General features: G+C 45.4%; 1 protein-coding gene across 2 annotated transcripts; it reads right to left on the bottom strand.

Moving 5' to 3' along the window:
• Positions 1-962: 962 nt before the first annotated feature.
• On the bottom strand, positions 963-15,551 carry LOC121670824 (regucalcin-like). 2 transcript variants are annotated; one of them, XM_042041626.1, is made up of 7 exons: positions 13,200-15,551; positions 7,079-7,247; positions 6,436-6,618; positions 5,011-5,226; positions 3,405-3,536; positions 2,635-2,789; positions 963-1,421 (listed from the first exon to the last, which is right to left on the bottom strand). In XM_042041626.1, the coding sequence occupies exons 2-7, from the start codon at positions 7,242-7,244 to the stop codon at positions 1,371-1,373; spliced, it is 903 nt and encodes a 300-aa protein (XP_041897560.1). In that variant the 5' UTR covers positions 7,245-7,247; positions 13,200-15,551; the 3' UTR covers positions 963-1,370. The 2 variants fall into 2 exon arrangements, with proteins under 2 accessions (XP_041897560.1, XP_041897570.1); XM_042041636.1 differs by lacking the exon at positions 13,200-15,551 and adding an exon at positions 10,526-11,920.
• Between the last annotated feature and the right edge of the window lie 38 nt (positions 15,552-15,589).

The following is a 15,589-nucleotide window of genomic DNA, read 5'->3' as shown; positions in this document are numbered from 1 at the left end:
GGAAACTGTGTTTAACATTTCTGCACAGCTAACCACAGTTCCTCTGCTCCTCCGTGCATGGGTTGTTGGGGGAGGTTATCCTCCAACACTGAGGAACATTGAGGCATTGAGTACCTTCTCCCTGCTCATAGTGTCTGAGGGCTTTGAATGGCAGGGGTGAAAATGTCAAATACCTCAGAGGAAAACACTGAAACATCTGGTCTGGTAAATGATGCATATTATTGCCTTCTTTGTAACATTATGAAGTATCAGCATTAAAGATCTGAAAATGTATTATATGCTGTATATCTTTCCAGGCAGCAAAAAGACAGCAAACTCAATGCAAAGGCTAGATTTGACTGCATATCTACAGGTCTCCAGCATTCTGAAATCCTGAAAGGATCACAGCGGTTCAGTGAGTCCAGGGTAGCGCTGGGTCATTATTTAAGCAGCCTCTAAAAATACACTTTGATGTTGTGCTTTCTGGAGGAGAAGGGAGGGGAAGATCTAAAGGGAAAAAGGAGGAAAATACTTGAAACAGGAGAGGAAGAGCACCAGAAGAAAGGGGAACAAGATGGTGAGGCTGTGCGCACATTAAGAGACGTGTAAAGCAAAGGGAAGTCTGTGTGTGTGGGTGTAAATGTCGCCCCTGAGAGGACAACTCCACCGAGCATCCGTGTTTGGTAGCCCGGGCCGTCCTGGTGGTTCACAGCCTGTGTGTGCACTGACTGTGTGTGGCCAGTCAGCATTTTCATGGTAACATCTGAATGCAGAGACAAAACATCTGTAAGCATTTTTTTAAGTATAGTTGCATAGTTTATTTTCAGCAGCCTAAGTGGTGTCCTAAAGACAGGACAGCCTGGAAAAAGGCTAATGAGGATGTAAAAATGGAACCTGGATACTACAAATAGGTCTGATCATCAAAAAAAAAAAAAAAAAAAACAACACCTCGGGGGAGTCCCACAGCAGAGGAACAGTCCAGCTCAAGGCACCACTTTTAAAATGTTTATTAAAATCTGCTGAATCTGCTGTATCATTGCTGGTATATCACTGTAACATGCGGAGTCAGATTCTGCTTTGGGAACTGCACAGACTTGAAATTCCAGAGCTGGTCATCAGAAAGTTCAACAAAACTACACTTGAGCTCTAAGAGGTTTAGGGTAAGTCACAAAAGCTATCAAGGTGTAACACAGATTAACTTTACCTCTCTAACCTATTGCAGCAAGCCATAGGCCCACAGAAGAAGAAATATCTTCAACTCCAAACATGCACACTCACAAATGTGGGCTTAGAAATCCTCACACAAACAAATTCTGTAGTTCATTTGACTTCTCCTAGTCAGAGCTGCTGCAAGATGGAAGCATTTCTTCTTTGCTGTTTAGTGTCAAGGTTCAAGCAGCATAGAGATTCTGTGGGATCCCTTTCACACCCAGGCCTGTTATCTGTTTAAAAAAATTAAAAATTAAAAGATAAGAGAAAGAAAACAGATAAATCTCCAACTGCGTATAATGAAAACATTCAAACATTGTAGAACAAGTATCATAGCAACAGACTCCTATGTGGAGAGTCCCCTGCTTCAAGAGGAGCCCAGAAAGAGTCATTACTTGGAGTTCTTTCAAACTCATTAAAATCACTAAGATTATCTTGCACCACTAAATAATTTTGCTAATTTAAATGTTATCTGTGGCCCTTACATGTAGTCCTTATCTTCAAAATGACTCACAGTAATTTTTAACATGCTTTGTCTATGCAAGACAAATGTGAATTTGGAAAATACCAATTCCCTTGTGGGACTGGAGAACTCAAGAACAAAACCAAAAAAGACAACACTCATTTAATCCTCCTGTGGGCTTCTAAACTATACTGCTTGAGCAATATATCAGGTCTCAGCCATGAGAAATCTGCTCTGAGCACAGCTTTCAACTGGAGTGTCCCAGATCCTAGAATAGATCTCCATCCCTCCTGTAACATCTTCATCCTGTTGCCAAACAGATAAAAGAGTTTGGTTTGGGTTGATGGCAATTGCTGAGTAAGAACGGCATTTTATGTGATGTGCTTTTTGCTAATGGAGTGGAAAAAAGAATGAAGAGAGAAACAAGTTTCAGATTCAATAGCCCTGGACAAAAATGTTTCTCAAAAAGTAGCAGTCATTTTTAACAGACCAAAAAAAATCCCAGAAGTTTTCAGATTGAGATGCAAAATTTTGCCCTGGTGAATTTAAGCATTTAATCTTTACAGGAGAAATATGTTCTGTAAACCTTTAGATTTCTTGGCACAATTAAAAACTGAGAAGTAAGAGAATGAAATTTCCAAAAGTGATGGAAGTATATTAAGAGATAAAAGCAATTCCTTACAGTATATTACAGAATATGCTATCCGTATGGCAGAGCCATACCCACTGACTGCCTTCAGATCCTGACCAGCCAAGCTGGCCAACCCAGCTAACAACACTATTACTTGTATTTCTCCAAATCTTCCTTCCAAGTGCATGAGCAGCTCTGCAAAAGCAGCTGTGCCTGGCTGGGGGACAAGCAACGCACCTGGAGCAGTTCGTGAGGCGAGTGGGATGAGCAAGGGCAGCCAGGGCCACCTCACTCTCAGAACATGAGACTTGGCAGGTCTGATGTACAGAAGGAAAGAAAAAAATCTGCTCACCTTGAAAATCTCTCCTGCATGAGGTTCCTTGGCTAAGGTGGCCTCATCCAGTCCATCATATGCAGAAGTCACATACATTTCTGAGTAGTCTTTTCCACCGAAGCAGCAAGAGGTGATCCTCGGAGTAGGCAGCCTCACAGTTTGGATTCTTTTTCCTAGGAAAAATGTGCAAGTGTTTTCTAATGTTCATTTTCTAGGAAGCATGTAATTATGAATGTACTATTAGTGCACATGGCACAGATGTGACATTTACTCAGAAGGCACCTCACCTTCAGACAGACCATATCCTGAAGGACAGTTTGTGGGGAAATCAAATTATTTCATCTAACTCATCCCTAACTATTTTTCAGCCACTCCCCTGCATCTGCAAAGCTTCATTTCCTTTTCTCCCAATGAAGCAGTACAGTGTGTGAGGCCAAGAGGGCAGGGACACCTGAACTGGGATGGATGTTTTTCCTTAAAGCATTTCCCAGTTAAACATTTCAACACTGAGAAATTTTATATGCAGTATTTTTGGTGTGGGTTTTTTGGTAGTGGTATTATTAAGAGTGTGCAGTTCATCAGCAAACAGTGGAAGCAGGGGTACCTGACACTGAGAGGCAGCCCAGGGAGCTGCACTCTTTACATGATCAGAGCCTGAACCAACGACGGTCTTGGCAACCCATGGGGCAGAAGTGGGCAACAAATTCACCTTCTTATGTCACCTTCAAACTGTTCTTCCTGCTGCCATTCCCCTCAGGTTTGTATGCACAAACTGGTGGAGGTCTCACCTGTCTCTGGGTCTATGCGAATGACTCTGCCACCGTCAATACAGGCCACCCAGAGCTTCCCTTCCGCATCTATGCACATCCCGTCTGGCATTTGCTCCTCCTTTTCCAGATGGTACAAAAGTTTGGGGCAGGCTGCAGGAAGAGTTACAAAGCTGATGTTATGTGGGCTGCTACCCATTCTGTATCAGTTCCCAGTCTAACATCTTCCATGCTCTTGCAAACATCTACATTCATTTTCTGGGAGAAAGACATGCTGCAAAATGTACATAACATACGTATTTTAAATGTGTTAAAAGCCTGATTCAGCCTGGCTGAGACAAGTCCCCAGCACTGCCATTTGTGTCTGGGATTGTACCGAATTAGTGCTCCTGTTATTCTACCAAGAGAAGAGAACAAAATGCCCCCATCTCTCTTGTTAACCCACCTGCTGCCTGCCATAACACAACTGCTGCAAGTGCAGTAACTTTTCCTGGACTTTCATTGGTCATGGCAGCCTGTATATGTCACATAAATAATCACCTGGGTTTAAACATCGGTGATAAGCAATCTCTCCCAGCTAAAGATCAAAAACTTTACTTTTTAATGGCCATCCAAGCAACCAGTTTTGATTAAGCATGGACACCAACTGCTCATGGTCTAGGACACAGTGCAGATGTGTTGGTGGGCACGTATGGTCCATGGAGCAGGGTCCACGGGCCGTGGACCACCTGCTCTGACCCACCCAGCACCTTCTGGCCATTACACTACCCAAGGAAGAGACAGTTGTGAGCATCAGAAAGTCCTAGCCAAGCCTAGGAAGCTCAAACATATTACTTTTTTATATTTTCAGGGAAAAAAGTTGCATTATATCATCTTTAGAAACCTCATATCCTAAAATCTGTAGAAATAGATGTTCTCAACAAAATGAAATCTGAGTGAATGTAATTAATTTGTGCGATTTTTATCTGTGATTACCCAAAGCTTGCACTCTTTAAAGTACAAAGGCAGTTGAGCCATTTAAATTCCTGTGAAGCATATAAGGCTGATACAGCATGAAAATATTTCAAAAAGTTTTCAAATGAGATTATATCCATTTTGCTTACACTTAAATTTTCTTTCTTGCAGATATAATAAAAAATGTTTATCCATAAAATGAATTTAAGTTAGATTTTAAAACATCTCAATTTCAGAAACTTGGTTGGGAAACCTACATCATAATGACAGCTTGATCCTTCAAATACCTTTCTGTGATACATACACAAGCACGTTCTCCACTTGTATTTATGGAGCTAGTACAATCAAAGTAACTCCAGTAGATGGCACTCAAGAATAAATAGCATCCTAAAAGCTCTTTCTCATTCTGCAGTGTAAATGGCTTCTTCCCTGCAACTCCTTGAATAGGTCTGAGCCATCTCTCTAGATGTAAGTAAGCTGAAAGACTGTCAAGTTTGTTCACCAAATACACCTGGTGAGTAACTAAATTGAGAAATATCACAATCAGCCTGCTGACAAGCTGTAACCAGAAAATATGAGATCTGTCAAATAAATCACTGCATCTCACAGGCCCAGGTCCTGCTGCAGGCAGAGCAGTAGCACTACTTGTCACCGAATTTAAAAGCATGAGTACCGATCTTTCCAGTGTGCACGTCATAGCTGAAGGCATGGACAGCATATGACAGGCTGTCGATGTGAAAGAAGGTCCTGTGGTCCAGGGACCAGTCCAGACCATTGGAGATGTCCAACTGGTCTAACTGTTTTATTACTGAATGGTCAGGGAAGAGGGTATAAAGAGCTCCTTGCCGCCTCGCTCGGACCCCTGGTGCCGTCTCTTCAGCCATCGTACCTGAAATGGAAGTGGGAGCACTGGTTAGAAAGTAGAAGCTTGCTCCTCGTGTTGGATCAGAAAAACCTTCTCTAAGTGTTACCAAGAGGTCCTAAGGAGAATCACAGGATTGTGGTTTTTTTTCTTTTCTTCCTAAAAAGAAGAGATTTTTAGGAAAAATTCTTTGCTGTGAGTGTGGTGAGGCACAGGAACAGGTTGCCCAGAGAGGTTGTGGATGTCCCATGCTTGGAAGTGTTCAAGGCCAGGTTGGATGGGGCTTTGAGCAACCTGGTCCAGTGAAAGGTGTCTCTGCCCATGGCAGGGGGGTTGGAACCAGATCATATTTAAGGTCCCTTTCAACCCAAACCATTCTATGATTCTACAATTCTACAATTCTATGATGAAAGGGACTAATAGGTCCTGTCAGATTGATGCGAAAGAGGAAAAGGAGCAGATCAGGAGCAGCTGCCTCCCAGAGAGCTGATCCTGGCCAATGAAAGGATGTCTCTGCATTGCCACGAGGTTTAAGTCATAGACAGCAAAGACCCAAAGGACCACCAGGACATGCCAGGGGGTTGAGGTTTTGCTTACAGCGATAGCCAAGATGCAGGCAGGCATCATATGCTGGTTTTGTTGTTGGTCTTTGTAGGCTACTTTCATGATTTAAATGGGCCATGGCTTTAAAATACAGGTGCACACCATGTGCCTGAGAGCGTTGTCCAAACTGTTCTTGAACTCTGTCAGGCTTGGTGCCATGACTGTTCCAGGGCCTGACTATCCTGCGGGTGAAGACCTTTTACATAATACGCAACCTAAACCTCCTTCTTGCCTTCAGGAGGCTGAGGATCTCCCTTGTTTTCCACAGGCTAACCAAGAGAGGCTGCATGTAAAAGGTGCAAGCTGCAGTTCATATTCTGCTCTAGAAGCTGCATCCTTCTCTACGTCTCCAGAAAAATTCCCACCTCTATGAGCCCCTCACTGGCTTTTCATCTTCCATGGAGGCAGTTGTTTGAAAAACACCATCCACCAAGTAGGAGAGCCTTCCTGTCAGATGGCCCTTGTCAACAGCATCTGTCCTCGTCTAGGTCAGAGGATGTGAAGTCTCCTGTCCTCCTCCACTGAGCAATAAGCAAGCAGAGCGTTCACAAGACAGAGAATAAAATGCCTTATATAAAATACACTGTAATTAGTTTCCCTTTGCTCCGGGGGAAATTTCTGCCAGGAACTTACCAGCAAAAAACCTCCCCTTTGGATCCACTTTCCCATCATTGAACCTGTTGTTGGGTTTATCTTGCTCGAGCTCGAGGATGGTGGTGACTGCCTGGGTGTCCCAGTCCAGGAAGGCAAACCTGGTCCCCAGGGCGATGACATAGCCCCCACACTGCCGCAGTGCCACTGAGCCGACACGGGCATCTGTGGGTGAGAGAGAGCTGAAGATAAAGGGGAGCTCTGGGGCGATCACTCAGCCCTCACAGAGGGCATCTGGGCTTGACTGGGACATCCCTGACGGGGAAAGGCTGAGCTGATGCCAAGATCCTTCTCCCCTGGATTGTTAGCACATCTCTCTGGCTCTGTGTTCCATGGACTTTTCCATCTGCTAGAACAGCACAGTCATTAGTGCTATACCTTTTCCTCTGCAGGTCCCAAATGAAAAGTGCATTCCCATTTAGGCTTGTTGGGGCAACATGTGCATGGTCCTCTCTGCTCAGCTGGCTTAGGCCACACTGTGCTCAGCACCACATTATGGGAAAACAAGGTGTGTGGTCCCATGGAAAGTAAGAGAGACCACCAACCTGCAGGACTCCTGCCAGGAGGGAGGGATGGGAGAGACAGAGAAGACTCCCAGGATGAAGCAGTGAGTACAGACTCTTACCCACAGACACACTCTGCACCTCATTGGTGACTGGGCTCCAGCGGCAAACTTTCTGCGAGTTGATGTCTACATAGACAAGTGCATTCTCCCTTTCTTCCCAGACTGGGCACTCTCCCATCCGGTTCTTCTCCTTCACAACAGACTCGATTTTGATGGAGGAAGACATGATCTGAGGAGAAGTTAATAATGGATGTAATTAGAAGCCATGGTGTGGATTTTTTTATGGCTACAATGTTTAAAAGCAGAGTTTGTAAATGGCAAAGCACTCCAAATCTCACATGACAGAGTAATTTAGGAAATGTCCTATGACATTTCCATGTTCTCATGGCTACAGTGAGCTCAAGGCACCACAGCTTCTCCTTAGCAAAACTTTCCTAAACCACAGCTGCTGATGAGGCACCTGGTTCCAGGTACAGGAGTGCTGGGGTTATGGCCCTGAGCTGGAACCGAGCTGTTGTCTGGGGATCAGTGATCCTAAGGGTCCCCCAGACCACAGGGAGCGATCAGTAGGCAGCAGCACCAATCAGTCAGAAATCTTTTTGTGGAAAAACAAGGCTCTGACCTATCACCACAGGTGCATTGACTTCCTCTATAGGAAGATGCTTATGCACCCACAGCACCGACTACTTGCCACAGAGGCCGCTGCACAAGTACAAGTTCCCACACCGAGTCAGTGAGAATATGCAAACACTGAGGAAAGCTCCTGCCTTTGAAATTCTACTGCTTTGTTTTCCCTCCAAGCATTTCCTCTTCATCAGCCCCCTCACTGCCCCAGCTTCATCTCCAACCCCTGCTGCACACTCCAAATTTTGCCCAATGCCAGGCTGTGGGATGCAATTACCCCAGTTGTTGCTTGGGGGGCCAAGTGAAGCTCCCATTCCATATGCCTGCTTCTGCCAGGAGTTGTTCATACCCTGGCTACCCCATCCCCATTGCAGCAGGGTACTCGCAGGGACATCAGTCAATCAGCCACAACTGACTGACACCCACATAGGGTGCACAATCCATCAGGTTTGTGTCCAGAGCCCACTGATGTCCTCCAAAACATGGATCCTGGGCCTGCCCTGACCTTGCTGAGGGGTGGGATGTGAACAATAATCTCCGTCATTCAGCTCTTACAAAAGAAAGAGGCCCACTCACTGCCTCAGTCACCCCTAATAGAGCCGCCTCCACTGCTGCACCCACTGGCCTCAGCACATTTTTTCCACAGATTGGAAGATAATTCTTGGGAGGCAGCCAATCCCTGACATAACATCAATCCTAGGGATTACTGTCTTCAAGTGGGTATTGTTTCCTAGTAGGTGAGCTGGCGATAAGGTTTCCAGATAATTAATTAGCACTAATGCACTTCAAAGTATGTGGTAAGAGCCAGTCGATCACTGTGAGTGGAAACGCCAGGGCTGAGGGACATGGGATCTTTCCTGCAGTGAGTCATAGTGCCAAGGTAAGATTCATACAACCCAGCTATCGAATAGATCCTTCTCCCTTCCAAAAAACACTGGCCACAAGAGGATGGGCAGCAAGCTGCTCCACACAGGCAAACAGCATCAGTCTAAAGTATAAATGAGGATACACAGCAAGATGCCAAGTTTTAACCTCCAAAAACCTGTTAAACAATGCTTGAGCTGGAGGAGTGAGTTGCTCTTAGGTTAAAGCTTTGTGTCATGTGGCTGCCATATGTGGGACCCGAGGCTTGGAGACACAATGCTGACTTTATTGTATCATGGTCTGGAAAGCACAGAGCTGTTCTCATCCCTGTGGGAAAACAAGAGTTCGGCAGCAGCTCGGCAGCAGTGAGGTCCCTGCAGAGGCAGAAAGACTCCAGAGGCAGAAAGCCTCCAGATCTGCAGTAGCCAGTGCATATTTGTCTTGCCAGCTGCTTCATTGACCCAACCGAGCCTTATTAAACCTTTCTTTTCCATTTCATTTACACCCCCCTTGTCCAGCTTGGCCCACACCAAAACAGGGGCCTGGCAGATAAGCCACGGTGAAATACCGATTCACAGACACACCCCACATGCCATATGAGGAGTACACAATCACACTATTGCCAGCTGTTTTGCAAGGCACAGGCAGGGGAGAAACCATCCTGCCTGCATCAGCTGCCTGCTTCCCCTCTCCTGTCCCCCCAGGGATGCTGCAGAGACCTGCCCTGTCCCGTGGACCCTCAGTGCATATCTGCCTTCCCTGACTGCACATTCAGCCTCAGCATCCATCCCCTCTGCCAAAGAAATAACTCCTGTGTATCACTCCAGCTGTGGAAGTTTTCATACTGATGAATATTTTGGCTCAAATCATCATCACCCCTCCCTGTTTTTAAGAAGAGGGCAATTAGAAGAGAATGTCTGTGTTTTGCTAGCTGAGGTTTCACTAATCTTTACAAGCAGCTGAAAATGGAGGCTTTTAACAGGAAGGACCATCCAACCCTAAGTGGCAGCACTGCCCTCCAAAAGAGTCCACACAAGCTGGGAGGGACTCAGCCCTCGTCCTGTCCAGTCCATGTCCCCACTCTGCTCAATGAGCCACCTCCTGCCATGCCCTCCCTGCTGACACCCCGTGGAACTATGCAGCAGTAGCGTTTCACCAAATACAGTATCTCAGAGAGAAAAATGAGGAAATGACCCCAAAAAAACCTCGTTCAAAATACCCCAGCATAATCAGTCCCCAGCCATCCTGCCACCTGGAACCTTTATCTGTGGCACCTCGTACCCTGCTTGGTACAGCACTGACCCATCAGAGATGGGTGTGCAAGGAAAGACAAGAGAAATTCCAAGCAAAAATCACCAAATCCTTTTGTAGTCTCCCAAAATGAAATCCCTGCAAAAAAAACATCATCACATTCACCCTGCCTATATCCTCTTTCAAACATTTTGTTGGCTTTGCAGCCACCTGGACTCATGCCTAAACCCCTTATGGAGACTACGGGATGGACAGGTGTCACTGAAACATTTTCCAAGTTAAACTGTTTAACTGGTAAAAGTTACCAGAATTTGGAGACCATAAGAAATAATTCCTGTTAGGAATAAAAAACTAATGTAAAAACATCCTGTCTGCTCTGGAAACTAAACCCTCTCTCTGGTAGCTGTTTGAAAACAGCCTTTGTAGACCTCAGTCCACATCCCTTTTCAAATGATCTGGACAAAAGTTGATCATTTCAGTACCCCTAAAAAGATACAGGTAAAATACAAATGAATGACTGGCCTTAAAAGTTTTTTTGCTGTTTCCCTCCCTCTCTCCCTCCCATGCAAACACACATCATTTCATTTTTGATGTCAAGCTGAACCTTTGAATAAGCAGGCAGACAGCTAAAACTTTTAATGTACAGTCAGGAAACCATCTGCATAAACCAACTTTAAGAACCCTTTTCCCCTCAGTCAAACAGCTGAATATTTTTACCAAGCTGGAGGACACCTATGCGAAACTCTGCAGTTCATCACATCAACGCACCTGCTGAGGAAAATATTGCAAGACCTGGGTTGGTGACTCTTTTCCAGCACTGGTCCTATGAAACTGGCTGCTGTTTTCAGCGACGGTTAAAAATGTGCACCAGTTGATGTTATCTGCATGGAGCAGGTAACCTTTTACATTTTGTATTCAGTCAGCAGTCACATGAATGATGAGGTAGGGACCAAAGCCTTTCTGAATAGTCTGGTTTGCAGTGCCAGCAGCAGGACATGGGATAGAGAAAAATCCTTGCTCAGTATTTTGCTCATGTCAGGAGAGAGCGAGAGGGAAACTGAGGCGTTACACCATTCGGTCGCCCCAAGGGTTAGCCCAGTCTTCCCAAATATGGGGTGTCAAAAAGGGAAGGTTAATGAAAGAGGCAGGGTAGGGTTCTGTAGTACTCTGATAAGGAAAAAAATATTGTTGTGATTAAGGCTTATTATCATCATTAAGACTTGGCTCCTACTCCCAGCTGTGCCACAACCTTCTTGTGTGTGAAGTCACAAGGCTCCTCACCTCAAGCATGCAAAGCCTGATCCCACTTTGGCAAAGAGCTGCAAGCTGCTGCCTGTAGCACACACAGGGAAGGACTTTTGCCAGGAAGTCTCAGCAATTGCCATGGATGCTGCAGGATGGCGATGTCTTGCCTGGCTTTTATTTTCTCCTTTCTTTGGCATTTGCCTTCTTTTTGTTGTCTGTGGGAGGCAAAGTGGAAGATGCCAAGTGCTTCTCCCACCCAGCCCTGCTCAGCAGAGGTAGGAGATGGCAGGGCCAGAAAGGTGGGGACAAGGCAGGCTTGCCATGGGGACAGAGTCCAAGCCAGGCAGTGAGCCAGAGCAATCACCAGAGTTTTGGTGACAGGGCCACACTCAGTGAGGGCAGAAGCCACTTGGGAGGAATCAGCCCCAATCCAGCATGCAGGAACAATGCATTTCTTTACTCATGAAAGATTTTGATGAACTTTTTAATTTGATGTTCAAATGATTCACAGGATGAACATGTTTCCCTGATAAGCAAGTAGACAGGATAGACGTATTATCCTATCATAGTCGCCATCAATCCGCATTCAGAGATTAAAAAATTACAGCCCTAAGACAGAGACAAATTCAAACATTTCTAGGGAAAAAGCCAGTAATATTTCCAAGTCAAACTCCTTCTAAAATCACTGTATTACAAGCAAAGTGATTCTGGGTGCCTTGAGGAACCTTCTCAGACTTCCTTGGCCTCCAGTGGCTCCATCCCATCTGAGCACAAACACCCAGTCTCTGCTTGCTCTCAGAGAAATTATCACATTACTCTCTGCTTTCCTTCTTTTAACCTAGATGATAACTTTGAAGGGACATTCAAGTAGAACAATATGCTTTTTTTTTTTTTTTTTCACAGCATTTTCAGCTGGAAGACATACTCAAAAAGAAAATTCTGGGTTATGATAATTTTCACTGAAAATTAATTTTCAATTGAAAAGAAAAATGAGTGAAATATGTAAGTTATCCTTTTTTCTGCAAAATGTTTCCCAAAGCATTTTCTCTAAATGGATTTTGGAGGAGAAAACCACATTTTACAGACAGCTCTTCTCTTCTGGTGACTTGATTGACTTCCTCACCACAGGCTGCAGCAAAGTAAAACCAAGCCAGGCAGAGGGACAAAGAATTCACCTTGCCGCAACTGGAAACACCAAACATACAGCTTTCTGGGTGAGCAGCTTGGATGCTGGATCACCAGCGGCATAGGAAGGACAGCAGCTGGGAAAATTATACCAGAACACGTCTCTCTAATTTATTCAGGTGGCTGCAAATGCTCTGAGGATGCCCCTGCCACATTTGGTACCATCTCTTATTCCTACCCTGACCACTTCTAGGCTACCAACACAAGTATCACATCTTCCACCCTGCCATTTCAACATCCCCCATGTCTGCCTTTCCAGAAGTCGGTCACTTTAGGAAGAGACCGACTTTAGGAGGTTTTGTGGGTGTTGTTGAATGGTGCAACTCTGCAGTAGCAGGTGCATGTATTTGCTAGCCAGGCAGCTATTCTTTTAATTGTTTCCACAACATAAAGAGCCTGGCCTTGCCATGCACTTTGTTTGTTTCTAATGTTGCTGGGTTGCAAAGCAGAAGTTTCTGGTGAAGTTGGCCAAAGGCAGCCACGCACCCCTGTACCTCTGGTTGACACCCAACCATCCTGTCTCCTTCTGGTGTGGCTTCCTCTCTCCTTTCCCATTGCTTTGGTATCCTCTGATGCAACTCTTACCAATTCTTTTTATAGTCCCTAGTTTTTATCAACATAGAGTAGTCAGGAGAGTATCAAGGCATTATTGCACGATATAATGTTGTATTTAAATAATTGTACTTGTCTTCTGTTCCCCACAGGCATGTGCTCAGACAATAGCTGGGAATTTGCCCCTGTGGCTTTGCAAATATTTAGTAAATCCATCGCTTCACTTTTTCCCCCACAACTCCCCAAAATGTACTTGCGTTACTTATTCCCCTTGAGGCTCCATCCCGTCATTCATTGTGCTAGAAACTCAACTTTGCCTGTTATTTGGTTGTCCTGATTTCTTCAAGTTTTTATGCACCTCTGCCACTGTCTCCGTCTTGGAGATGACAACAGGCATGGTTAGAGTTAACGAAGACACAGGTATTAAAAACCCCGGGCAGATACAGGCATAGCTACTCACCCCAGCGATATCACACTCGACAGTGTTGTCCAAAAGTGAAGCCAAAAGGCTTATCTTTTCGGGTTTCGCCCTTTTGTAGGAAGGGCCTGGTCCCTCCCCTGTGCTCGAGATGGGAAGAACTGGAGCTCCCCAAGCAGTCAGTGCCGCCTGCTTTTATTTCAGCAGAGCTATTTTGCCAGCAAAGGATTACAAGAGCTTTCTCCAGCTTGGTTTGGAATAACTACGCTTCACCTATGACTATAGATTTTGGTCATGAGGGTGAAGAAACCCTTCAGGGCACAGCAGCTGCTCCTCCTGATACAGCCTTTCCTGTCACTGGGTTCTTGCTCAACCCTAATTGAAATCAGTGCTGGTCTTTGATCAAAGAGGTGAGCGCCATTAATAAGCAAGGGATTAAACAAAAGTCAGGAAGCCTTCCTAATTGAGGGAACCGGCAACGGCTCAGCTCCAGTTTGCCAGATCCAGTGCTCTGTCATGGGACTCGAGTCAAAATATGTCGGCAGCACCAGTTTGGGCTCCTCGGGGCTGGGGCGCGGGAAGCAGCTACAGCCTCTGCACTGGAGGCTGCGCAGAGACGCGCTCCCAGGGCATTTCAGCAACATTAAAAATGCAACTCTCCTGGCAGACTTGGCTCTTCCTGCTCATGTGAAGCCCATGAAACCTGTGTAGCAAAGCCGAGCAGATGCTTTTACAGAAGGGGGAGGTGGCATTCATTTGTAAAATGTCTGCAGCAGCTTATTTTACCTGCCTCTGCTCCCACACTCACAAGCACAAAGAAATACGTTATTCAGACCTTTGCCCAGTGCCACCCATGCACAGCATGGAGGAAGAGGGGCTCCAGCAGCCATGTCCTCCCTGCGTCTCATGGGTGCCTCCTGGCCAGCTGTGATAAACTAATCTCTGACCTGATTTTTCATGCCTGTACAAGCTATTGCTCTTACTTTTCTAATGCAGCAAGATAAAAAAGATCAGTTTGGTATTTTGTGTTGTGCTGGCAATCATCCTACTGCCATTGTGGTGGTATGAGGGTGAGGACAGGTACAAAACCTCAACAGTGATGGCAGAGGGAGCTTATCTGTGTTTACGCCCACTTATTTTCTGCTGCATCTCTGGATCTCCATTAGCAATCAACCACAGCAGCCCAACAGCACGGTTCCTGAGCTGCGGGTATCACCAGATTTGTGACTTTAGTGAGATCAGAGCCCTGAACTTGCCACATTCATCATCTACCTCAACTCAAGCTTTCTCAATACTGTGTTTGAGATTGCCTTGTAGCACAAAGTAAATGAAGGATATAGACGTTCCACAAAGAACAAGGCCCAGCTTCCTTCACTGCCTCATGCTCATCCACACTGAAGTGGGGCTGCTTAAATCTCCTTTTTTTTCCAGCTGCCAAGACAGACCCCTGCATGATTAAAAGAGGGGAAACAGTAACTTGCACACAATAATCTTTGAACCCTAGGATCAAAGCAGCACCGAGGCCTCAGTGGGCAGCTGAGTCACCCACTGCGCACTCGAGTGCACGGCTGACACAAGATGATCCATCAGAAACTAACTCCACAGGCCTGCAAAGATGGCAAACCATTACGTGCTGATTCTTGGAGCTACCTGGAGAGAAAATGCACTGCCACAGGCTCGCTTGGCAGTCACTTGGTGGGTTACCCTCACACAGCAAGGTGGGAACAGACAGCTGTTCCACCTGCAGATGGAGGTACACTAACATGGGAACGTGTAACATTCCAAGAGCAAAAATCCGCAGTTTAAAATCCAACTGAGATACATCACAGTTGTTGCAGCACATACAGGCCTAAAGTTACCAGACCTCTCACTGGACTGCAAAATGCAATCCAGGGAGTAAGTTTTTCATTTACAACAGGTAGTGTGAAGAAATCACAATGGAACTTCCCTTTCCTCCACATTTGTAAAAGCAGTGTCTATTTGGGCATGTGGGCTGCCTTGCCTCTCTGTCCTCTGGGAGAGGTTGGTTCAGGAGAAGGTATGTGCAGGTGGTGCTTTATGTACAAATGGTCAAGAATGCCTGATGTTTTCCTGTCATCATGGATGTCCCCAGAACAGGGGATCTTCAAATGATGGAAAAAGATACAGTTCTTGATTCCAAAAATCTGTGTTTATATTCAACAAAATGAGCAACATGGTAGCATGCACGGGGGAGAGACGGTGATCAGCTCCAGCCAGAGTTAATTTAAGCACAGCCACAGCCGAGACCTGTTAGAAGGAAGCTGCAGGTGCACAGTGAGAGGTATTAATGTTTCAGTTGTTGAGAACATCATAGGACAAACGAAGTTACAGTTAAAACAGTGGTAAGACCACCAAATGGCGTTTTATGAGGAACTTCAAAAATATGTAAAAGAGACAGTACAAGTAGTTTA

Source organism: Corvus kubaryi, unplaced genomic scaffold (genome assembly GCF_017639235.1).
Source record: "Corvus kubaryi isolate FWS band 111438036 unplaced genomic scaffold, C.kubaryi_AGA036_p1.0 133, whole genome shotgun sequence".
NCBI classification, from domain to species: Eukaryota; Metazoa; Chordata; class Aves; order Passeriformes; family Corvidae; genus Corvus; species Corvus kubaryi.
The sequence above is the reverse complement of the archived record's forward strand: the minus strand, read 5'-3'. Positions and strand labels throughout refer to the sequence as shown.